Source organism: Patagioenas fasciata, chromosome 2 (genome assembly GCF_037038585.1).
Source record: "Patagioenas fasciata isolate bPatFas1 chromosome 2, bPatFas1.hap1, whole genome shotgun sequence".
Classification (NCBI taxonomy): Eukaryota; Metazoa; Chordata; class Aves; order Columbiformes; family Columbidae; genus Patagioenas; species Patagioenas fasciata.
In genome coordinates, this window is record NC_092521.1 from 119,439,243 (window position 1) to 119,465,473 (window position 26,231).

Below are 26,231 nucleotides of genomic sequence, written 5' to 3' on the forward strand. Positions count from 1 at the left end.
TTGATCTTATTTAGTTATTTAGTCTGAAGAATATTCATAGTTGGAGACCAGATCTAGATGACTACTTATCCATTATGGCTGTTCCAAGGTTCCTCTTAGTCAAAGCAAGCCAGGATATTTAGGCTTTTCGATAACGTGTGAAAAATAAAATAAATTAATCTGGAGCAATGCAATTCTACTACACTGAAGTACAGAATCTTATGAACTGGAGTAATTCTCCTTCATAAAGCTGTTTTTTTTTCTGCTATGCATTTTGAAAGGCTTTTTTGTAGCCTGGCCCATTTGATGGTGGCAAACCATCCTCTATTATTTTCTCTCTTTTCATTCTTGAATATTTTGGCAGTAATAATCTCCAGTTTATCTAGGTATTTTTTCTAGGGTTTTTATTGCCTCTCTATATGTTCAAAGAATGTGTCATCTTTTTTTTTTTCTTTTCAGCCTTTATTTCCTTTTTGTCTCTTTGCAATTTTAAGTGGTGATGGAAGGTGGCAGAATAGTGGAAGACCACCTTCTTATTATTTTCCAAGCTAGCATGTGTTCTCGTATCTATGCTCACGGTACTTCATGAGCTTGTCCAAAGAGTTAAACTGGCAGAATCCCAGTTGCTTTTGTAGGACTAGCTTTTGCTATTTAGCTTCCTTAACCAATTTCCCCACAACGTTAGAAAAATACCAGACTTAGTATGTCCCTGCCCTAGCCCTCTTTTTATGGCCCCTGATTATGCAAAGGCACTTGGGAATCTTATTGTAGGATGCACATTAGTCTCAAGCTCTGGGGCATTCTCTTTTAAGATAACTGCAGCAATATGGAGGGAACTCATGCAACTTTTTTAGTTGTGTTTTTTTGTTGTTGTTGTTGTGGGGTTTTGTTTGGTTGGTTGGTTTTTTAATGAACAAAGGAATGGCATTTGGGTGATAAGTACTTTGTGCATTTGTAAGATTCTACCTCCCTGCAGCCTTCCTCACTTCTCCATTCTTGTAGTCAAGGGACAAGAGTACTTGAGCTGATTGTCAAATACTGTGTCTTGAGGACCTACCAGTAAATTTCCCGTATCTCCTCCTAACACTGCTTTCTCAGTATTTTGTTTTTTGCATGTTAATCAACAATGAATTATAGCATTTCACTAGATGACATTTTTTTTAAGCTTCAGCTTATTGTACTCAGAGACAAAAGACTAATTCTTCCATTATTCCAGAGCTGATTCTACCAGACAAAGTGTAACTGTTCAGGTCATCTGCAGTTCCTTAAAAATTACAAATTATTTATTAAATTGGAATTGTTCTATGTTAAACATGGGCAAACTAGGTTCCAACTTGAGGGCATGTACTTTGCCAGTTGTAGTATGGTATGAGAGTTTCAGTGGGAAAGAGTTACCCTTAATCTCTTATATTGGCATAGAAAGGCTTAACTACTGTATCTTCTACCTGATAGCACGGTACTGTTAGAAGATAACTAATCGAGCTAACACTATACATAACCCTCTCTGAAAGAGACCCTGTTCAATTCCTTTTCTGGAAAACATACTGATAAGGTGTATTTTCCTGTTCTGTGGTACAGATTTACTGATGTTTTCTCATGTGATAAAATAATGATCCCTTTTAGAGCTCTAAAGATTTCGTAATATAATTAAGATCTTGTATTCTAGACTTTTATCACAGTTTTATCACAGTGCTAAGCTTTAGCATAGACCGTGAATTTTGTTTCTGGTTTTGGGTGTTTGAGTGCAAATTTTTGTTTACTTTGTTTCTAAAAGCAACATTTTTCAGTATTAAGCACATTCTTTTAATAATTTTGGGTTTCAGTGTTGATACTTCTACAATTTGTAGGATAAAAGGTTGGATTTTATGTGCAAGAAAGCGCAATTCCTGGAGATTAACACTCAATTTGTCTCTTTAGTTGTGAGATGTTTTACTCTGAACTCACTGATTCTGTTTGACTTGTATATTAGTGATGGGTGAAGGATCTGAGGTTTGTATGGGTTTTTTAAAGAATCTTAAGAGCTGGATTGTACCTTTGGTTAGTAACAAAAATGGTATATTCTGTTATTCATAGTAGTAGAACAAAGTAGAACAAAGTAGAACAAAGAACAAAAATGTTCTTTGCTTTATGTCACAGGACATGAATAATTACAAATCTAGTCAAAAAATGAGGAACCTTATCTACTGCTCTTTTGAGGTGGGATAAATCTAAGTAATATTGTCGGGTTTAGTGTGCTTATTATTCAACAGGTGAAGCTGGTGCTTATTATTTAACAGGTGAATTTGATTGGTTTAGAACATATAAAACCCCTTAATTCGAGGGCTTAAAAAACTTTCTCATGTTAACATCACAGTATTTCACATGAACATTAAATTGGATCTTGCATTGACTATGTCATGAGTACATTTCTAAATGGGTGTTTTGAATGTGCTTGATTTGATTACCATAACAGAGTTGTAGATTCAGACCAAAATTCCCTGTTGGGTGATTGAACATGCAGATTCTAAAGTTTTCTGCTGAACATCTTGTGGAAGAAATACTCCATTTATATTGCCTGGTGTTTAAAAAAAAAAAAAAAGTTTAGCTCTTTTTAAGATCAAACTCTGGGTACAGCAGGTGAAGTACCAGATGTAATGATCCAAAACAAAGTTTGTGAGGAATGGAATGACCGTTTTCCAAGTTATTTTTGTTAAAATTGGTGTTCTGCAGAAATGAGCGGATATATGAATAGTGGTCTGCTCTGAAATAAACATTAGCTGACTGACTAGTATTTTGATATTGTATGTATGCTGTAGATTGCTTTCCCATGATGCTTGAAAGCATTCACCCTTCACTCCCCCAAATAAACTTAGTTGTAGATAAGTGCTACCTCACATTTTTTAAGCAACATTGACCATTATGAGATTCTGATGTACCTATTTTTCATGTTCTCTTCACAGTGGGAGCCGTCTAGGAGGCCTTGTTACCGTGATGTGTTTCTTTTTTAACCATGGAGAGGTAGGTCTCCCTTCCCTACCCTCCTCTTTTTTTTTTTTTCCCAAGATTAAACTAATTCTTATTTTGTTAAATATAGTGATGTTCCTTATCTATTAGGGGATGAATTTAATGGGAATAAGGCATTATTGAAAGCTAAATAGGCTATGACTTGAAAGTGTATAGGACGATCCAGTGTGTCACCATAGACTGTAAAAAAAGTAAAAAAAAAAAAAAAAAATTCAGAAAGGAAATCTATTGTAAAGTGGTCCTGAGATTAAAATCTTAGTAGCACAATGACTTCAAGTTTTGAAACATCAAAATATTCTGGTTTTGTGCCCATTCCAGACATAGCTGAGCTACATGTACCATATGAACAAGCTTCAGAAATGGAGGAAGTTTCTTTAAATTGCTATATATTTTACTGGAAAGTCATGAATACACACGTACAGTGGATCTAGACCAGTTGCTAAAAATTTTCTTTCCTGGAAGAACAGGACTGAGCTACATGTTGTAAGCCTGATCTGCAAGTCTTGGTATCTGCCATCTAATGCCATGTAAAAGCGGGTAGCCTTCTGGCGTTGAGCTAGTGACCCTAAGGCAGTATGTTTTAATTTGTGCTGTGCTTGTGCCACTGTGTTTTAATGATTTCAAGCTTAGACAGATCTGATATATTTATACCTGCAGCCAAGTTAGTTTACAGCCTTGGTAGATCGTCCACAGATGACTGAGTTGAGCATTACATTTCCAAGTACAGAAAAAATAGCATGGGCTACATTAGCCAATCCACTTTTAAGGTCATGGGTCCTTTTTATGGTTGTGTATGTTCATCACTTCTTACCTCTCTTCATCTCCTCCAGTATCAAAAGATTTGATAAATCAAATGTTGCTGTAGTCTTAAAAAAATAATAAAAAAGTCTACACTACTTCAGACTGATCATTATTATATTTGTTGCTAATAAAAATAATTTAAATTAATCACACCTGTGCAGTCAGCTGAAAATAACACATAAGTGTATATATGTTTATTAAAAGTTTATTTTAATGGTAATCGGGGTGCTGCTTTTACAGAATGCTTTTAGACAGCGAAGACTGTGATTAAGGTGATAGGCTTCTGTATTTTGCATTTATTTTACACTATTTCTACACATTTATTTTACTCTTTTAATGCAACATTTGTGAAATAGCATGAAAAAAAGAAAGAAGTACAATGTTGATTCTAGTGACTTATTTGGTAAAAAAATATTTTTAAAAATGTTTTTAATATTATAGCAAGTGAAGGAGAAGGAACATCCTGGCATCGACATCCTATAAACTTCCATAGATTCATTATGGTCCATATTAAGATGAACTACATTTTTGTCCTGTAGTTGTAAATAATCTATGTCTATTTTTTAGTGCAAATCTATTGATAGTTATTCTGAACCCATTTGTAAAGTTGTCCTGTAAAGCTGTAATTATTTTTTTTATAGTTGGTGCCATCTGCAAGCACTTTATAAAGAGCTGAACGTAAACATTGGAGATGACAGTTGTAACTGAGCTATTTGCCATGGGCCTCAAGAAATTAATGAAAAGCTATTCTGTTGACTTCATTGTATTACTATTTGCTTTATTAGGGTTAAAGAACGAAGTCTATAGGTTAGTATAAGCTCTTACAGAGCTTAATTTCACAATTTCAATTTTACTGGCCTGTTTTGAATGGCAGTTTCAAATTTTGTACTTTCTGTGCTGTTGCTATTAGAAATGTGAAATGTTTATAACATAGAGAACTCTAGCATAATGATGAGTGTGTTGGTTTATCCCTCAGAGCCTCACGCACTTTTCCATCAAAGTGTGGCAAGTCACTGCCTGAATTTGAGAATGGTTTTAGTTACCTGAATGAGTTGTTAATTTCAGCAGAAGCAAAGACGAGAAGTTGCTGTCCTGTTTTTTTTCTGGGATGTTCTCTAGCTGTCACATTCAATTTTGGAAAAGCAGTGATCTGTTTTAATTGAACAGTGCATCATAGACCTCAAGTCTGGAAGCTGCATCCTTCTTCCTTCTCTTTTCTGTCTTCATTTTTTAGGTTTGTGAGTAAAATCTCATGTAGCTTGGTTCTTTTGCTTTTTTGAAGTATCTGTGGTCACTCATCTTAAAATACAAATGCACTGTTTTATGGAAATGTAGCAGCAAATGTTATCATCTAACCCAGTTCTTATTTTTAGTGCACTCGTGTCATGTGGACTCCACCTCTTCGTGAAAGTTTCTCATACCCATTCCTTGTGCTTCAGATGTTGCTTTTGACCTATATTCTCAGGTACCTCTCAATTTATGCTTAGTGCTTTACAGTGATTTAAAAAATTGAATGTCACAGGACATTTATTTAAATGTGTTTATTTAAATATTTATTTTAAGTGCCTCTGTGTGCTGTAGCAATGATATTATTAACGTAGAAACTTTCCTGTGGCTGTTACATTGCAGACGCTGCACCAGTACAACTGCAGTCGTGTTACTCACTTATTAAAAGGAAAGACTTTGCAACTTGAAGACTTGATTAAACTAAAAATCAGAATTATGGTGTTGCCAAATAAGTATCTAAACTAAAAATCAGAATTTTTCGTTGATGTCACTTCCTTCCCATGAGAAACAAGCTAACACTCCGTCAATTGGTTTTGTCCCTCTGGGAGAGTGGTATGTTGGTTGCACTTAGAATAAGCCTGTGCTATGCAACAGGGGATGCTATAGGCACCCATAAGCTACTATGTTCTTGCAGTTTTCTATAACTAATTAACTAGTCCAATTACCTAGTTCAATGATTTAGAGCGATGTAATTACATTAATGGAGGGATGCTCTTGAGTTCATTAGCCCTGCTTTTCAGTGCTTGTTTCTGGCTTGCAACATGATGGAGTCACTGTCTTGCCTCCATTTTGAAAAATAAGCATGATTGTTAATACTTGAGGGCTTTTCCATCAGCACCATTGCATCAGATTTGCAGTGTATTTATGATTTAGCTGAACTTTGTACCTGTAACCCCAGATTTTCCTTTATTAAGTCATACTGATTTGTGGTTATTGATGATTAAACCAAAAATATTTTATGCTTGTCACTAATTTGTGTCTTTTAGGTGACGAAAAGATATATGCTGTCTAGAAAACTCTTTTGAGGAACAGTTCATAGAGTCGTTGCTATATTTCATATTAGAAAGACACCTGTTCGTTCAATGCTAAATTGTGAGGTCAAACAAAAAGTGAGGAAATTACACTTTAAGTTAGGGTTATCAGAACACATATATTCTGTACCTATAATTATGACACTTCTTGATTAGATAGATTCACTCCTGTTCTTCAAATCTTGGTACACAAAATAGTACTTGAACTTGCTTACTGATTAGAAAAAGGTATTTAATCTAAGCATTTCAGAGTGAGGTTTCAAAAAGGGAATAAAACATCTTAACTTTTTATTTCTCAGTTTAAATTCTCTCTTCAAGAGCAGCTCAGTTTTATGTATAGCAGGATTCCATTGAAATATAGGAACTATCTTTGAAAGAGAGACTAGAACTTAAATACTCCATTATTTCTATCACTTCTATCACATTTGTATAATGTATTACTTGAAACATTATACTCATGCTCAGCATGACTCCAATAGAAATTAATCTTGACGCTTTGTAAAAGAAGATGATTCTACAGAATTTGGTGAGACTGCTGTAATCTGTTGGGTTTGGGGTTTTCCGCAGAATATGATGGTGTCTTCATCTGTTGGAGGCCATTTAGTAACATTTGAAACATGACATATTTCTGAAGTGAACTCAGAGCTAACACAGGATTAAATATGTAACACGTATAGCAGGACATAGAGAATGGGCTGTTTTCAGTTGAAGATGAGCTTCATGTATTTGTCATTGTCTCCTGCCCTGAAACCTCCCTCAGGATTGCTGACAGAAAGTTGCAGAAAGTAAATATGGAAGAAATGTGAGAGAGCACAGTGAAGTCACTTTCAAATGCAGACTGTTCTGAGAATAATTGTAATCCCAGCTTAAATGGAAATAGTTGTGACCTGACTGTAGAGTTGTTAGAGGAAAGTGGACCACTGCAATGACATAGGTTGGCCATGCTGCCAGGAGGAGTTATTTGATAATGAGTGACTCATCAAATAGTTAAACACTAAGTACCAGAACTACCGTTTTTGGAAACTGATGGAAAATAGATATTAAATTTACGTAGTGTTATTTGTACTTGATCAATATTGCTAGCTAACTTCCAAGGTAACTGTGTTTTTATTGTATTCTCTGTTGTACTTTTCAATAATATTCAAATACCTGTGTGATTTTACTTACTGATGCCTATTCTGTCTCTTTTTCCCAAGGATTCCGAATATTAATACAGGAAGCTTGATTGCACTGTGTGTTTCTAATATCTTTTTCATGCTTCCCTGGCAGTTTGCTCAGTTTGTTCTTCTAACACAGGTAAGACGGTATTCACCTCTAAACAGCCTCTTTATCTTATGTAGGCAAGTTGACTGCTTTGTATAGACAGCTATTGAATTCACAACTATACCAATGCTTTCCTTTTAGCCAGATTTCATTCTGGCTCTCAGGAAACGTTCATACCATTTATCACATCCATTTTTTTCTAGTCTTAAATTTGAAAATTTACCAGTTACACCACTCAAGTCTTCTGTTTCCAGGACTAAAGCATTTACTTTTTTCCTTAAAAATAGCCTCCAGCTTAAGATTGGTACATTAGAACAACTGCAGAACAAGGAAAAAACTTTGTATATTGAAGTACAAAAATAAAAAAGGCTTTGATCTTGCATCTCTTTAGGCTATTCCAAATTTTTAAATGGAGCAATGTTTGCATGGCTTGTAGTATCTGGCATGATTTTGCATGATTTGCTGTTTAATTTTGATGAGCATGTGAGTAGTAGCATAACCTTACTGTCTGAGATTTTGGACAGTTGAGTAACTTTAGCGTTGAAATATAGTAAATACTGATGTGAGCAGTGGGATAGAATCATAGAATGGATACTGTCATACAGCCCACTTTCTTAGTGTTTAAATTGATTGAAATATAGCCTGCTGATTGAAATCCATCTATGTCTCCATACCTTTTCCCTTGTCTGACTTACTTGAAGCAGCTGTTGCTTGATTTGAGTTGAAAGCTTTGAACAATCAATATGTATTGTGTTATGCCATTTTTCTTACTCCAGAAGAGGAAACCATTACAATCTGAAAAATGTTGTAAGAAACTTTTAACTATAACCTGCTTAAGATGCTGGGCCTGAAATTTGAAATTGCAGATTCAGTTCATAATTTCTTTAGTTTCTCATGTGAATTTTAGCAAACTGCCTAATCAATGAATCTCATTTTCCTCATCAGCAAATTATGGATGTTCCCATACTTTGCTGAAAATATAAGGTTATGCTGGTTGGTTGGTTTTTTTCTAAACTAAGAGTGAAAGATGTTGTGTTAGTACTGTGTTTTGATGACTTGCATTTTCATAAAGCTGAATACCTATTTCTTAAATGTTTTGAGTATGATTGATAATTATTATTCAGAGCACCATAATAGGTTTTTTGAAAGAAACCGTTGTGAAATACCCAAGCATGTACTTAGCAAAAAGTAGAAGTAAAAGTTAATGATTGTTTGAATAAACACTTTTTTTGTATGCATTTCTGCTAGAAAAAGTATATCAATGCAAATTGTTTTAACTTTTCTTTCATTTTTTATTCTAGATAGCTTCATTATTTGCTGTGTGTATTATGGGTTATATTGACTCCTGCAAATTACAGAAGATACTCATTGCTCATATGGTAATACTTTTTTAAAAAAAGCTTCAGTCCTCTCAAATTGGTCAGAGCATCAAAAGAGGCCATTTGTCTGAAGTGTTTTCCTTAGTTGCAAGGTGGTTGAAAAAAATGCAGTAATAAGGGATGGAGGGGCCTGGATTTGAATATTTGGTCTTACGTGTATTTAGGTCACAGTGTCAGAAACTAGGGTCCCTGTGACACACAGGAATTTTTGAACTCAAGAATGCTATTGACCTAAAAGATTTGTAGACATATTTGCCTCTCTTTTCTGTCTCTGTTCATTCCATGGACTTGAAGATGCTATCTCAAAAAGCAGATAAGAAAACATATCAAGTAATAGAGGATAAGCAATAAAAAGTTGAATAGGCAGCATTTATCTCATGCTATAGGTTAGCAGAAATAAAAAAATGACATGTTAAAGTCTGTTTTCTAATATTGACTTAGTATTGTTGAAGGAGAAGAGAACCCCAACTAAGATAGGGTTTTGCAGACTACTGTAGTCTTGACCATGCAAAGATGTTGTGGTTTAACTATTTGGGGAGATGCTTAGGAAGCAAGACAAAGGAAACTATTTGAGGAAAAACTATATTTTCAAAAATGAGTGGAGATGACAAGTAAAAGGCATGCAAGTTTCTGCATAAAACATCTAATTTTCATTTTTAAAATTAAGATAATGATCAAATTTTGTTACCAGGAGTTTTCCTCTTTGAAGTGAGATTACAGTTTTAAATTTACAAGAAGACGTGAAGAATTTCTTCAAAGAAACATGAATGTCTTTAAAAATATATTTTTGCTAAAATTGTGCTATGCAAACTCAGTAGGCAAAAAGAAAATGTTTACCACAAGAAAGAAGCTTTGAGCTATAGCAAATTGTATTTTATATGTTTTCAAATGTATTTCGAAATACTATAAATGATAAATTAATGACAGTAGTAGGCTCTGTGCAGCTCATTTCAAACATAAACCTGGGACACCAAATGCTTGCTTCCAGTCAGATTTGCCAGGAAAATTTGCAGATAAGCATGGTGGTGTAGTAATTTTTTGACAGAAACAGGATGAAATACTTAAGCCTTTTGGCTTATGTCAATAGCTATATCATAATTTTGGTGCCAAAGTGTCATAAAAATACTATTTTCAGATAGATAAACAATCACTATACTACAGAGAAAGCTTAATGAGGCTGGATAAGCTGCCAGTCTTCATCTTGTGGTGTTTTCAATTTTTGCTCCCCCCCTACATTTCTGTGGGAAATGAAGATCTTCAATATGTGAGGAGGGGAGTACAAAAGCCTGCATGTTTTACAAATAACTGCATTATTTTTCCTTATTCCCATGTACAGAAGACAACAGAGATTGATCATTGATTTTGCTCTCAAAGTTAGAGAATGTAATTCAGCTTTGCTTTCTGTTAAAAAGAAAACACGGTAGGAGATTGGGATGGCAGATAAAAGTGGTATTGCGGCATTGACTTTCAGCCTCAAGTGGTTAAGTGGTATGATTGAACAGTCGGAAGTCTGCTTCCTTGACTTTGATGATTATATTTTTAATATAATCTCAGTTTGGAAGAAAGAAGACAACAAACATTTTATTCAATGTTTTTATGTTTGTCCAGGATTCTGAAAGATAATAAACAGGATACAGAAATAATACAACAATTTGGGGAGGGTGGAAAAAGTTAGGAATAACTTCAAAAATGTAGCTGTTAATATAATGTGAGTTAGTGCTGTAACCAAATCTTTTTGTCTATAAGTACTTTTAAAACATAAATTAACATAATTTACACTTGGCTACCTGTTGCCATTAAGTCCTTACAATCAGTGTTTTCAGGATAATTCTGTAAGCTGAGTATTCAGCTTGTGCTTATTGTGCAGTAGGTGTCTTCAAAGCTGTTGACACAAGGTAATTTTAATACTTGGACTATTCTTACCTTTTCTATTTTAAATTTAGTGATTTTTATTTTCTTCTTTCAGGTATCTCTTGTAGTGTGTTTTATTCTGATGTTTGGTAATTCAATGTTATTGACATCATATTATGCTGCATCTTTAGTAGTTATCTGGGTAAGTTGTTTAAGAAAAAAAACCGTATGGCATGTTGAAACTGTAATGCTGTACAGTTATGTATGTATTCATGTAAAATGTGAAACTGCTGCATTACCAGGTAGCTGATAAATCTGTTACATGATAAACAGAATTAGACCTTAAAGACATTTGGAGAATGGGCAAATACTAATTTTAAAAATTGTGGTTTTACACCGAGACCTCTTCATAAGATAAATTCAGTTAAGGCTCTGTTCTCTTGTTTTTATAGCTGTCTTCTTTTAGAAAAATTATTATATTTACCACATATGTATTTTTGACCAGAATAATTGTAAAACAAAGACATGAGCAAGGAGTTTTAAATTCTTAATTGTGAAGCTGCAAATTAGAACAAATGACTAAAACATACATAAAAATTGTTTAAGACTGTTTGCTAAGTCATCCACTTATGTTAGTGAAAATATTCACTGAGGACTCATTATCTCATCATTCACTATCTTAATTTTTCCTTAAATAGGTAAAAACAACCCTCAACCTCTTTCAGTTCCATATGGTGTCTCTTAAAGGTTTTATGTACATAGGAAATAGGAGATAAGATGATGTGAACAGATCTGGTTTAGCATCCTACAAATCATCTCGATTTGTGATTCTTTTCACCTCTCCTAGAAGCTTGGGGGGTGAGCTTAGTATTATTTGGGTTTTATGTTTGTGTTTTGTTTTGGTTTGGTTTGGTTTCCTTCTGTTTATATTTTGTCCATCAGCAAAAGTTTGGTAATTCCTCACTTATTATAAAAACAAACTGCCTTAGCTATTGGTATTTGCTGTAGTATAGTTTGCTTGTCATAAGCCCACTCCAGTTTCTTGTAGCAGCTATTGTAATTATATAGTAAGTACAGGTACATTGAGCTTTTTACCTGTTTTCTGCTTTGGAAAAAATATTTGTTTGTCTGTTATTTGGGTACTTATAGTGGCCTTAGTCTCACTTATGGGCTGGGTTTCTGAAAGCTTTTCAGCTCATTCTCAGTTTTTCTTAATTACATTGTCCACGTTAGCTTAAAATGAGATGTCCTTGTGTCATAAAATGAGGAACATAATGTGAAACAGAAATGCCAGTAACTCCTCCCACTCCTGGTATTCTGTTACCTTGTTTGAAAATTGTTTTTATCATGCTGCCAGTAATTTATTTATTGCTTCAGATGTCTCTTGTCATTTATGGAAGCAGACATAATTCAGTTTCCCATTGGCTTTAATTTAAAGAAGCCTGGAACTGTCTAGTACAGAATCTTCCTTGCTAAGGAGAATAATAGTCTTCCATTAATTGTATATAAACTGCAGTAAGATTTTACGTTGGCATGTTTTGCCAGCACAGCTTGAAGTCACAATATTATATATTCAATCATATTTCGGGTTGTATTAATTATGGAGCATCTTTTTTAATAAATAGCTGTGTGGTACAATAGGCGCTTACCAAAACAAATAAAACCCCTCATCTGGGGTACTGGAGTATCTTGTTGTTACTATGTGTTACCTGAAAATGCACATTCATTTTATTATTAGGGAATTCTAGAACTGAGTCCAAAAGTCTTGAAAAACAGCAGAAGAGAAGTCTATATTTGGGTAAGGAATTTCATATATTTTGAATTTCAGAATATAACTATGACTTTTTTTGTTTTACTGAAATACAGAAATAACTTCTGGTTTAGTTTCTTAATAGTTGAAAATCAAGAAGTATATCTAAACTACTTTTTAGACTGTACATATTCCCAGAATCTAATCTTAAATTGCTGAAGAAAAAGGTCATAAACATACTTTTATATAAGAAAATTGAAATAGTCTTCAAATTGCAATGCATTTAGTTTTAAGTTAACACCTTACATATGTTTACAAAACCTAAGATCAGTATGAAAATCCCTTTAAAATAAAAGAGACTTTAGAAAAGGCAAGTTAAGAAAAGGCAAGTTAGAGGCTAACATTGCTTGCAGAAGTTGAGATTAGGATGCTTCATTAGGTATTCACTAAAATGTGTCCTATATAATTTTTTAGGATATTTTTTCTAATGACAGCAAGCAACTTGCAGTTACATAAGGAAGCAGGTCCGACTAAACCAGTGCAGGGTGTGCGAGTGGGATTTGAGGGCAGTAGAAGTCATGTCCATATATAAAGGACACTCTCAAAACTATGACAGATCACTGTAGAAAACATGAGAAGCAACTTGCAGCTTAAGATATAACATTATCTTGTAAAAACAACTAAAATGGTAGCCAACTCAGACTCCCTGGATTAAGACAGACATTCTTATAAAATTAAGGATTAAGCAAAACTGGTTTGAATTCATACAGTTACTATAAAGGAATTAGAATAGAAAGGAATATAAAAAATATTTATAACAAACTGCAGAGCATGTATAACTTGCCAGTCTCGTTAGCTGTGGTACCAGGGAAAACTAGAGTGTAAACAAATCTCATGTCAGTTTTTAGAAAGGAAATCCAAGGTGTTTGTGCAAACCAGTAAGTCTAACTTTTGTAAAAGAGTAAAAACTTGAACAGTGATGAAGTTTTTAAGGCTATATGTACACACAGTGTGATGAGATAGGTCTGATACAGCTTCTATGAAGGCAATTCATGTCTCACAAATGTAATTTGACTTCTTTGAAGGGTGTAGATAAGGGTGCATGGGTGAATGTAATGCACTTCAATTTCAGAATTCTTTTGGGGAACTGGAGCTATAAAAGAAAGAAAATAAGCTCTATGGGATAAGGTGTGAATATTAAAAGGTGAGAAACAAAGGGTAGAATTAAATGGTAAGTTTAAAAAAAAAAAAAGACCACCACCACCCTAAGCATGTATATAACATAGTTGATCCTAAATAAGTGCTTGCCACTCAGCAGATAAATCTTGGTATTCTTATGAAAAGTTTTCTGAACACATCAATTCATGATGGAGCAGACATCAAAATGAAAAATACATGATGGAAATCATGGAGAAGGAACTGCAGAGAAAATAGCAAATATTTTATTTTATAAGCTCAGCATCCTAAATATTTCATGCAATTTTCACCCCAAATGTAGTACCATCAAATTTAAATAGAGTATGAAGATAATTGTTGATGTAGAATTGCTAAATAGCTGAGTTTTTAAATTAGGTTAGAATTCTACATCTTGTAAAATAATGGTAAATATGGTTAAGCCAGTATATAGCAGTAGGATATAATTATAGTTTATTTAATGCCCCTTGTGCTAGTAGCAATAAGCTTGTAAGAGAGAAGAGACATTGTGGAAGGAAAACAATTGAGGCATTCGGAAAAGGATTAGGTACCTCATAGGTATTTAGGTTCACTTGCAACCATTAAAAGCGAGAATTAAATGCAAGCCATGGTCACACAAAAACCCTGCTTATGTAAGGGTGGAGATCAGTTTGCATTTTGTTGTTACATTCTATCTGGAAGCATTTGCTGCTGGTCCCAGATAAAAAATACTAAACCAGGTTGTTTTATTCAGTTGAACTGGTTTTATAAAGAATTAGATAGAGTAAGCTAGATTGCCAAGAATTTAATCTTTCTGGTACAGGGATAAACATGATGTAACTAAAAGTAGTGATTGTACACTAAAAAAGTATATTTCCTTCAAGTTCTAACCTGAGATTATCCCAAGAATGTACTATAAATCACTAAATTCTTCCAAAAGTTTGAACTATCAGAGTAGTACATCCTGATAATATGGAAAGGCATTTGGTGGGAAATAATCATACTGGTGTGTGCAAAACAGATGGAACTGGCAGGCTGTCCCTTTTTAAAGTTAACTGTGGTACCTCCTCTGCTGTAATGTCATGTGCAGTGGTACAGCTATAATGTGAACCAGTTGCACAAAATTATTTTAACTGTAACAGAAGAGAAAATTAAAACAAAACAAGAACTTAAAACATCTCAGTGTACTGAGATTCGGGAGGTGTAATTGGTTAAAATTACTGTACTTGTTGATGGTAACATAGGAGAGTTTGTTACTAGTAGCTAAATTTAATAAGCCTTTTTTAAAAAGAAAATGTTTATTTAAAAGTTTGTTAATACATGTTTATTTCACTCTGAATATATTTTTTAAGGTCATTGAAGGATGTGCCTGGTTATTTGGGACAGTCACTTTGAAATACCTAACTTCTTTAGCGCTTGGAATAGCTGATGATGTAAGTTCTCATATCTGAGTATCTGGTTGGTGTCTTTCAAAAATCTCTTAATTCTTAATATTTCAATTTTTGGCATCTTAATGACATACTTTTCTGAAATTCTTTTGCAGAAATGGGGTATAGCTGTTGCATATTTACTTTTTCATTCATTATATATTATCACTTTGAGATATTACTGAACTTTGTGAAAAGACAAATGTTTTTATTATTGAGTTAGTAAATGCTCTGTCTTTGTTTTTAAATGTAGATTTATAGATCCTTGTTTATTTTGGATGTCTTCTACCTACATATTTTCTTTATTTACTCAATTTCTTAGTTTGCTTTCTTCTGAATCTAATTTTTAAAATTACAGTTTTGAAATACTTGTTGTAGCTAGGGCTCCTCACTTCACTTCAACCCCCTTGTCATCAGATTCTGCTATTAAACCATATCTGCAAATGTGTGTCAAGGGGCAAAAGGTGGGAAGCTCATATCTTACAATATGAGTATGCAAAACTATACTCTTGTTGAACCCAGCTGCAATGGTAGCACCCTTTTTCTGCTACTTTCTGCTTTTTATTTAACACAGTCTGATCTGTGTTATGCTCAAATATTTCATTTAATGTACCAGAAATAGATTTTTGGTGCTCTTATAACTGCATTGAAAATGTTCTAATTAAAAACATTTTTCATATGCCTTTAAACTACTTTGTTGTGGAAAACAGAACAGTTTTTGCTTACTACATTTTTTTTTTTTTCCTGTATATCCTACCAGGCTCACATAGGAAAAATATTAAAATCTAAATTTATTGGCTACAAGGATTTTGATACCTTAATGTATACCTGTGCTGCAGAGTTTGACTTCATGGAAAAAGAGGTAATTTGATCAAAATAGATTATTATGGAAGAGGGAACTTTTTGTTTTATCTTAAGTTATAACTTAAAACACCTTGGGAGCCATAATCTCCAACTGGCGTCATAAGTTCAAGTGCTTACCCGTGAAGTTAGAGACATTAATGAACTCAAGCTAAATTTAACTGGTTTTATTGCTTTTCAGTAAACTAAAAATAAATCTGTTTTGATTTTGGGTCTAAGAAATGTGCTTGCTTGAATTAAAGAAGTGTTTGCTCAGGGATAAAAGAAAGGTTACAGTTCTGCAAACTTAAGGTTTTATGTTGCTCTAAGTGACTGGTTTTGTGTGTAAAAATGTACTGAGAGCTGCAAGGGTTTTGTGTGATAGATTTAGTCTACAGAAGAACATCAAAGCTTCTTAATGTGGCGTTAGTATATTTTGTTTTAGTTCATCAGTATCTAGATATGAATTTAGAATGTTTATATTAACAGGTTACTCAACCCATAATAATCATGTTCAGATGAGATAGAATCTACTTTTTGTCTTTGGGTGGCTTGCCAAAGGACTGGAAATAATTTACTAATGACCCTAGTATTATGACCTCTAGTGTGATTGCAGGGTGGAGTTTAAATTTGAGTTTCTTGAAGCTTGCTTTGTTCTTGTTGAATGTTTACATTTAGTACTTTTTATGTTTTTTTTCTTTAAACTGACCATTGAAGTAATTATAGGTGAATGAAAAGCAATTTATGCAATTAATTTCTATTGTAGACTCCAGTAAGATACACGAAGACTCTGCTGTTACCAGTTGTTGTGGTGGTTTTTGGAGTGATCATCAAAAGGGTAAGTGATTGATTTAGTGAATCACCTTTACCTTGCGTTTACTTTTTAAGTTTTTTGAAAGAATCACTATTTATTTTGAGGTGGGAAGAAGTTGGTGTAGGGGGAAAAAGGAGTTTAAAAATCTCATAGCTTGAGATAAGGATAGGGAGATCACTCACTGTTTTACTGTCATGAGCAAGATCTTGGGGAAGATTAATTTAATTTATTGTCAGTTAAAAATAGAGTAGGATTCTGAGAAACACAAACTAAAAACACCTTCCCCTTATCCCCACCCCCTCATTTCCAGTCTCAATGGGTCCCTCCCACAGGTTGTCATTCTTTAAGAACTGCTCCAGTGTGGGTCCTTTCCATGGGGTACAGTCCTTCAAGGTTGCAGCTCCTGCCAGGAAAACCTGCTCCTGTGGGGGTTCCTCTCCACGAGCTACAGTTCGTGCCAGGATCCTCCTCCTGTATGGGCTCTCCATGAGTTGCAGCTTCCTTCAGGGCACATCTACCTGCTCTGGCTTGGGGTCCTCCATGGGCTGCAGGTGGATCTCTGTTCCACCATGGTCTTCCATGGGCTGTGGGGGGAAAACCTGCATCACCATGGTCTTCTCCACAAACTGCGGGGGAATCTCTGCTCTGGCACCAGGATCACCTCCTTCTTCTCCTTCCCTGACCTTGGTATCTGCAGGGTTGTCACTCTCCTGTTTTTCTCACTCCTCTCTTAAAGCTACTGCACAACGTTTTTACCTTTTCTTAAACATCTCATTAACAAAGGTGTCATCAGCATCTCTGATGCGTTCAGCTTTGGTCAGTGGTAGATCTATTTTGAAACTCTGTCTGACATAGGGGTTGCCCAAGGTCTCTTCTTACACAAGCCACCCCTGCAGCTCCCCTGCTACCAAAACCTTGCCACATAAACCCAATAGAGTTAGATTAAATACATTTTTTTCAAACGTATTTGCTTAAAATTCTGTATTCCCTTAACATAGATTTTTAGAGATCCAGTCCTGAGTCAGTGGCAAAACTTGCTTTGATGTTAAGTGCCAAAAAATTTTCTGTCACTTAGCTGATGAGTACCATAAGTGAAGTTTATAACTGTTTTTGTAAATTTGATTATGTCTAATTTGTATAAAAACAACTTACAGTTTACACAGGAACAGATGGGATAACTGCTAACTGCCTGGGTAATTAAACATCCGCAAAAAGGATTTTTAGCTAAAACATGGCATGTCTTTATCTTAGCATTATCTCAAAATGAGATTATTCAGGTGTAATTTAATTTAGCAAATGTTGAAAATGCTTTAGAATGCTTTTGAAAGTTTATTCATACTGTTTGTTGGCTCTTACTTTCTTCAGGTAATTAAATATGTTATGTGGGCCTTATCTAAGGCAGGCCAAAATGGAAGGTAAATATTGCTTTATATATTTTTTTATGTGAAACTGACTTTTCTGCTGGAAGTTTATTTGATTTGCTGTACGCTAAATAATTCAGAATTCTGCGTTATGTTGGTCCTTTCTGAAGGGTAAATTATGTATAGTTCAGTAACAGAATGGCTTGGATATATAATATGTGGTATTTTTATAAGTCATCTAAAACTAAGTTTAGCTGCTGAACGTAGTTTTAGACATCTTGACCCTCTTACCCCCAAATTTTCTGTTTAATTATTTGTTTTTCTGGTCTGTTCCTAAATCAATGTTTGTTTATGTGCCTATTCACTTTTCTCCTATAAATAGTGAATGCAAATTCTTTCTCGTTATTTTTTTCCAGCTTATAAAGATATGAGTTTAATCTATAGGAAGGGTTCCCAACTGTATTCAGTTTATTTTCTAAATATCTGTAATACATGCTCTACCTGTCACAGCCATTTGGCATCACTTGTTGAGCAAGTCAATTTGTCGAATTGAGTGTTGTCACTTCCTGACAGATCTTTTTGATTTCCCCCTAATTTTTTTAATTGCTAATCATTTCAGTGGTCTCTGCTTTCCATAGTCTGATGTCCATTATCAGAAATTCAGCAGATGTGAGCAGGATTCAGCATCTTGTCTTCACAGATGTTTTTGGAGGCCCACATACATGATTTTGACTCTTTTCACATTTATATTTCATTCTGAGAATCCAGTAGTACCTCAATAAAAGACTGGTTCTTTTTTTGGTACTAGTACTCCACCTCTTCTATGTTACTGAAGTTTCATTCTCTAAGTAAGATGTTCTATATATGAAATAGTTCGTGGAAGTAATTAAAAAACCACTAAAATTAATTTTGAGATTTCCAGATACATGTAGGGATTGAGGAGGATAGTTACTGATTTGCAGTATATTTCAAAGCTTGTTATAGAGGTGAAAAAAAAATCTGTGCAGGTGCTGACCCATGGTTACTGGATTAGTTCTGTTGTCCAGAAGCCCTATAGATGACCTCAAAGTAAAACCAGTACTTTTGTAGTACATAAACAAATAATGTGATTTTCTGTTTTGTTTTGGTTTTGGTTTTGTTTGTGTTTTTTTTTCCAGAGAGGAACGTTTTAACCATGGTGAGGTAAGGGTTTTTTTCTGCACAATTTTATTCGTGTGTTAATATGAATACTCAATATTGAAGTACAGGTTACAGTGGTTTGACCCTGTTACATGGTTTATTTGAAGGTAAGTATTTGTATCTTTTATTCCCTCATCTTAAATTGTATCCTGTACGACACCAGAATGGCTCTGGAATGTTGAACAAAAAAATATACAAATTAACAGTGGGGTGGTAGTGCAAGAGAGGAGTCTTTTGGACTTTTGCTGTAGCAGTACAGAAGGGCACTGAACTTATGCTGGACCTTCCATTTTCCCCATATAGACTGAGAAGTAGAAAGAGATTGGTTCCTTTACTGGGGCTTCACATGATAAATAATGTTGAAATTCTGATTTGAAATACGCTATAATGAAAGTAATTCTACACATAGTTCTTTTAGTAAAATTATGCAAAAAATGTAATTGAATGGCAGCTTTCTTACATGTTTTCTTTATTTGCAATTAAGACAGCAGGGACATGCAAAACTTTTTTTAATAGCATTTTATTTCTGGTTTATGGTATGAGAGAAATCTCATGCCATTCAAAATATGATAATCAGTTAGATAAAAGCACTGATTGCAAAAATGCTTCTAGGACTTACCACAGCACTTCCACAAGTAACATAGATTTAATGTTAGGAGTCGTGAGTGATACGTCTGTTTTTTAACCATTTTGGAGAATAATAAAACAGGCTGCCTGTGGTGGTGTGAGTACTAAGGATGGTTTTATTTACTTATTTCATGCTATATTTCGGTGTTAAAATAACAAGGTTTCCTCAATTCTATAAAGAAGTTATACAATAAATTTTGTTGTTATTGCCTGTTTATGTTTCAGGATCTTTTGCGTAGCTAGCCATTTCTTCAATGCCTTTTGCTTTTTAATGTTTATATTTCCTGTTGTTCTGTACCTTAGCATACTACATACACGTGAGAAAAAAGATAACAGAAAGTCCTTATTACTATCTGAAATGTGAAGATCTTTATTTTGACTTTGGCTTCAACTCTTTCAGACAAGTTCATCATTTAAGTTATACTGAAAATGAGATTGTGCATTTAAGACACAAATGAAAAGTATGCGAACATTACGCTTTTGTGTGTGTTTTCTTTTGCAGCTGGTATACCATGCATTGCAGCTGTTGGCGTACAGTGTCCTAGCGATTTTAATCATGAGGCTAAAACTGTTTTTGACACCACATCTGTGTGTTATGGCTTCCTTGGTGTGTTCAAAACAGGTAAGGTCTTTTTTCAATCCTGTAGCTGTCTCAGTACTTACATCATTACCCAGATATTTGTCCCAAAGCAATTTTCTGTGTGTGTAATTGCTGAATCTGAGTGTAAAAAATAAACCAGATTATATTGCCCATCAAAAATATGAAAACAGGAGTTCCATTCTTCCCTCTCCGCAAATCATGTCTTATTTTACGTGACTTGTCCAGTTACATTATTATGAGTTAATATGCTGTATACTGAGCTTGAGCTTAGGGAGACATGCACTGGATTTTACCGTAACACTTCTATGCCATTGTGAGTTTTTTATCATCTATTAATGTTACCCAAACAGTGTTTGACTTTTTTTTTTACACTGTTTTCACAGCCGTTTAGAGCTTATTGTCTTGCATATTTCTTGTGTATGAATTCTTTCCAGAAGTATAGTTTTGAAGTCTTGCATGTTGAAAACATGTAAGCCTTAAAGATTGAAAGTCATATATATAACTCAGGTTTAATTTTCCTAGCTTGAAATAATCTGCAACATGAAAAGTTACTAGATTTTCTCTGGATACAAAAGACCTTAGAATTGAGTTTCCGTGTTTTCAGTGTCTGTGTTTTTGAGAAGTGAACTTGATTGAATTTCTGTGTAAATAGCTGTTTTAGAAGCTTTGCAGTTGCAGCAAAAGTAGGGTATAAGCAGTCCTTTGTCTGGGAAGGAGGCAGGGAGGTAGCTTGAAAGTACCCCAATGGTCAATACTGGGTCCAGTCCTGTTCAACATCTTTGTTGATGGTCTGGATGATGGGATAGTGTGTACTCAGCAAGTTTGCTGCTGCTACAAAACTGGGAGGAGTGGCTGGTACACCAGATGGTTGTGCTGTCATCCAGAGGGACCTCAACAGGTTGGAGAAATGGGATCACAGGAACTTCATGCAGTTCAACAAAGGGAAGCACCAGAGCCCTGCACCTGAGGAGGAACAACAGCAGGCACCAGTACATGCTGGGGGATGACCAGCTGTAGAGCTACTTTGGAGAAAAGGACCTGGGCTTCTGGTGGACACCAAGCTGAACATGAGTCAGCAATGTAACCTTGCTGAAAAGAAGGCTAGAGTATCCTGGGCTGTATTAGGAGTGTTGCCAGCAGGTCGAGGGATGTGAATCTTCTCTGTTCAGCACTGGTGAGGCCACAGCTGGAGTGCTGGGTCCAGTTCTGAGCTCACCAGTACAAGAGAGGCATGGACATACTGGAGAGAGTCTAGCAAAATCCAGTTCTGTGCTCACCAGTACAAGAGAGACATGGACATACTGGAGAGAGTCTAGCAAAGGGCCATAATGAGCAGATCTCATATGAGGAAAGGCTGAGGGAGCTGAGCCTGTGCAGTCTGGAGAAGGCTCAGGGGAATCTTATCAGTGTGTAAAAACGCCTGAAGGGAGGGTGTAAAGAGGATGGAGCTAGACTCTTCAGTGGTGTACAGTGACAGGACCAGAGGCGATGGGCACACGCTGAAACACGGGACGTTCCGTCTGAACAGGAAACACTTTTTCACTGTGAGGGTGACGAAGTGCTGACACAGGTTGCCCAGGGAATTTGTGGAGTCTTCATCCTTGGACATGGTCCTGGACAACTGGCTCTAGGTGTCCCTGCTTGGGCAGAGGTGCTGGACCAAATGACCTTCAGAGGTCCTTTCCAACCTCAACCATGCTGTGATTTTTGTAGAATGTGTTATTTACATTACACAAACTAAGTATCCCATATTGAGAAAAAGATTATGATTAATAGTGAGCTGGGCTTACTAAGACAAAAACAGATTGGGAAGATGAGATGGGAACTCTTGAAAATGTCTATATGGAGATCATCACTATGAGCATGAGTGGGAGAAAGAATCCAGTGCTAAGAATTGTTGCAGACATAATAGAGAGGAATGAAAAGAGAAAAATGTTCTCCGATAGAGTAGGGAAACTAGCAATGGCTGGGGAAGAAAATTAGGATTTTAGAAAGAAACCTGAGTCGTTAGGTTTGCTGTTCTTGAAAACTGAAGAAATAAAAGAATAACATTTCGAAGTTTAGTACTCCAAATCTGGGGTGCCAGAACCGAGGGTGTATGTACAACTTTTTCTGGCTGCTTTGTGCATAATGCAGTATTGTACAGATTATAATGCCTGATATTGTTTTTCCCAGAAAGCAGAGTTGCTTCCCCAGACGTTCTTTTAGGGAAGGAGAGTTCTTGGTAACGCTGGACAGGCTACACAGTATCAGTCAGCTTAAATGTTGTGCTTGTCTTTCTTGATGCCTGTTTTGTTATTTGTCATAGGTAAAAGTGCTGAGGGTTTGCCAGCATCAAATGAATCTGTACAGTGAACAAATAAAATGCTAAAAATGTGTCAAAAACTCTTTAAAAAGTAACTTTATCCACTTCGTAACTGACTATTGGGACTTTAGAGAAATTTAATTTCCTCTACACTTTTGATATTCAGTCTGTTTCAAGGTGTTCTTATAATATTTCCCAGCTTTTTCTTAGTTGTTGTTGAAGTATTGCTGTCCTCTTAAGTAGTCTGTCTGTTTAAGTAACAGCGGTTACACTGTGGTTAAATTTTTCTAAATTAACTTTCACAAGGTGTCTCTGAGTAATTTGGAATGAAGGTGCTTTTCACAAGTTGAAGAATCAAGAAAGAAAAAGAAAGTCTATTTTCTTCTAACATGCAATTTCTAGAGAACAATTATGAGTTAATTCTGTCCAAAGTTAATTTGTCATTAATTATTATTTTATCTGTGTGTTCCTAGAATAAAATTGATGGACTTTTCTGCCTTATGAATTTTTTTTTTTATAGAATTTTCCAGTGACTGAAATTTAGAACTACACTTATTTCTGTATTTTGCGCTACAGTAAAAGACCTCTCGGCTTTCTGAGTATTGAAAAACAAAAAAATCTGAACAGCTTTATTTTGCTGTATGGAGAGAAATAATCTCTGAAAAATAATTAAAAGTACCTTGCAACTGGTAATGACAAAGATGAGCTGCTAGGAATGGTTTCTATTAATATGTAGCCTCATTTGCTTTTTTCCATGTAATAAGTTAGCTGCCACATGGCAAACTAGTAAAAGTTTTCAGCTGGTGATTTTTTTTAATTTCTTTTTAAAAATCATTTGAGTAATAGCACTACAGTAATTTATCCTGCATCTTTGTGGTTTTTGTTTTAGTACTGCAACTAAGGTCATCAGGCCATTTAATGAAAGCTGGTGCTTTTGGTAATCGTTGCGTTTTGGATCTTAGAAGATGCCACACATTACCGCTGTGTAAATATTGGAAGAAGGACAGTTTCAGAGTATTTAATCAATATTTCCTCTGTTTCCAACTGCATTTTGGCCCTGTAGTTGTTCTGGTGTTTCCTATGGTTGTAGAGCAAGAGTAAGCTTCTTAGGAAGCTAAAAATGCAGATGATAACCGCTTCTGGGTCCTGCCCCTATTGGACCAGGTGGCTGAGGTCCAGTGACTTTTTCTTCCTCCTTTGCAGCATCATGGAGGCTTGAAAGAAATAGGTCTTGAATGCTAGGGAAGGAAAGGCTTTAGGTTAGTGCAGTTCAGACAGTTGTTCTGTGCAGAAGATAAATCACCAGCTGCCCCATATAATGAGGCCTGTGATTATCCTGGCCCTGGCTTGGGCCTTAGGAGAAGTACCTACCTGTGTTTGAGAGTACCCCACATTACATGAACAGTGTAAGTAAAAATAAGATCAATTCCCTTGTCTTGTTATCAGTGAAAGTTCTTTTGCCTGTTGGGTGTACTCCATAGGTTGGTGCTGATTGATACCTGTGAAAGACAAGCCAGATTTTTTTCTGGTCTGACTGATGAACACTTTCTTTAGTAGGGAGTGGCTGGCAATCTTCCAGGGAATGCATGGCTGGCTTCAGCACGGGAGAGAAGCACTGGTCCATAAGGCAGCTGAGCTGCTATCGATCAGACCACTTCTAAGACTGCTCTGACTTAAGCAAGCAAAGGGATAAGAAAGAGCCTCATTTTCTTGTATTTTTCTGAAAATATCAAATGGGTTTTAGGGAGGTTTTTGTGTCCCACTGGCTGCTAAGCAGAAGTAGTATTTTGAGGTTGAAAACTCTGACAGTATCACAGAACGTTAGGAATTGGAAGGGACCTCAAAAGATCATCCAGTCCAATCCCCCTGCCGGAGCAGGAACACTTAGATGAAGTTACACAAGAATTTGTCCAGGCGGGTTTTGAATGTCTGCAGAGAAGGAGACTCCACAACCCCTCTGGGCAGCCTGTTCCAGTGTTCTGATACCTTTACTGAGAAGAACTTTCTTCTCAAATTTAAGTGGAACCTCTTGTGTTCCAGTTTGAACCCATTACCCCTTGTCCTACCGTTGGTTGTTCACCAATAAGAGCCTGGCTCCATCCTCATGACACTCACCCTTTATTTATTTGTAAACATTAATAAGGTCACCCCTCAGTCTCCTCCAAGCTAAAGAAACCCAGCTCCCTCAGCCTTTCGTCATAAGGGAGATGCTCCACTCCCTTAATCATCTTCGTCGCCCTGCGCTGGACTCTCTCCAGCAGTTCCCTGTCCTTCTGGAACTGAGGGGCCCAGAACTGGACACAATATTCCAGATGCGGTCTCACCAGGGCAGAGTAGAGGGGAAGGAAAACCTCTCTGGACTTACTAACCACCCCGCTTCTAATTACACCCCAGGATGCCATTGGCCTTCCTGACCACAAGGGCACAGTGCTGGCTCATGGTCATCCTGCTGTCCACCAGGACCCCCAGGTCCCTTTCCCCTACGCTGCTCTCTAATAGGTCATTCCCCAACTTATACTGGAACCTGGGGTTGTTGCTACCCAGATGTAAGACTCTACACTTGCCCTTGTTATATTTCATTAAATTTTTCCCTGCCAAATATGTGTGATACTGATTCAGAAGAATTGCTGAGATGGAGAGAGATAAGAAGGGGAAGATGGGACTTGCAACCAAATGATTGATTAACACTCAGTACATTTATCATTATGTAAGTTTCAGATGTTTGCATAAAGAATAAGTTAGTAAGCAGCAATTTATGTTTACAGATGCAAGAAAGATTTAAGCAAATTTAATGTATTTAGTTATCTCATTGTCATTGAAATCAACACTGTCCTCTAGCAGCCCATGAATGTTTATCTGTGGTGGCATGTTAGTATTACTAATTTATTTTGAGGCTATACATAGATAATGTGTTTAATCAGATGCTTTTCAAAATATATCCTTTCATTAGTGAACAGTCAGGCTGAGATGCACATTTTCAACACAAAAAATGAACAAACAGGCAAAATTATTCTGCACATGGAAAAGGAATTTTGTATGTTGTGTTCTTTCAGCCCATTAAATGAGTTTGTGTACTTTCTGTAACCTCAGTGTTGCAGCTTGTGGCACCTGATGGACAATAGAATTAGTGATTGTTTACATCCACACATTTCCTCTTTCTGTTCGGAGGAGTTACACTGTCATGAGTGAACATTCTGAAAACTAAGAAAAATAGCTGGAGAAAGACTTAATACATTAATTTGATGGAAAAAAAATAAATAAAAACCTGTGAATTGATATAAAAACATAAGGAACAGTATCCCATAAAATAAATGCTTCGTTTGCCTTGCACATATGTTCGTCCATTCTAGGATCTTTATATAAAGAAAATAGTGGTAAATTTAGATACTTCAAACTTAAATGCGTTTTTATAAAAGCATGATAGCAATGTGGTTTTCGTAAATTGGAAGAGCAATGGAACTCAATAAAGAATCCAAAGTTGTAGCATGTTCTTGAAGTGAGTTTTTTGCAACTGTTGCTAAGAAGGTGGTTTATTCATGTAGAGCAGCATAAAAATGAAT

At 35.5% G+C, this 26,231-nt stretch overlaps 1 protein-coding gene across 1 annotated transcript in view; it reads left to right on the forward strand.

Moving 5' to 3' along the window:
- DPY19L1 (dpy-19 like C-mannosyltransferase 1) overlaps positions 1-26,231 on the forward strand; it is a 47,440-nt gene that overhangs the window by 14,467 nt on the left and 6,742 nt on the right. Inside the window, exons 8-19 of the mRNA XM_065831504.2 lie at positions 2,919-2,976; positions 5,157-5,248; positions 7,298-7,397; positions 8,666-8,743; positions 10,710-10,796; positions 12,333-12,392; positions 14,870-14,950; positions 15,705-15,806; positions 16,551-16,622; positions 17,964-18,013; positions 19,117-19,141; positions 20,268-20,387. Coding sequence (XP_065687576.1) covers positions 2,919-2,976; positions 5,157-5,248; positions 7,298-7,397; positions 8,666-8,743; positions 10,710-10,796; positions 12,333-12,392; positions 14,870-14,950; positions 15,705-15,806; positions 16,551-16,622; positions 17,964-18,013; positions 19,117-19,141; positions 20,268-20,387 — 925 coding nt within the window. The remainder of the gene's footprint in view (positions 1-2,918; positions 2,977-5,156; positions 5,249-7,297; positions 7,398-8,665; positions 8,744-10,709; positions 10,797-12,332; positions 12,393-14,869; positions 14,951-15,704; positions 15,807-16,550; positions 16,623-17,963; positions 18,014-19,116; positions 19,142-20,267; positions 20,388-26,231) is intronic.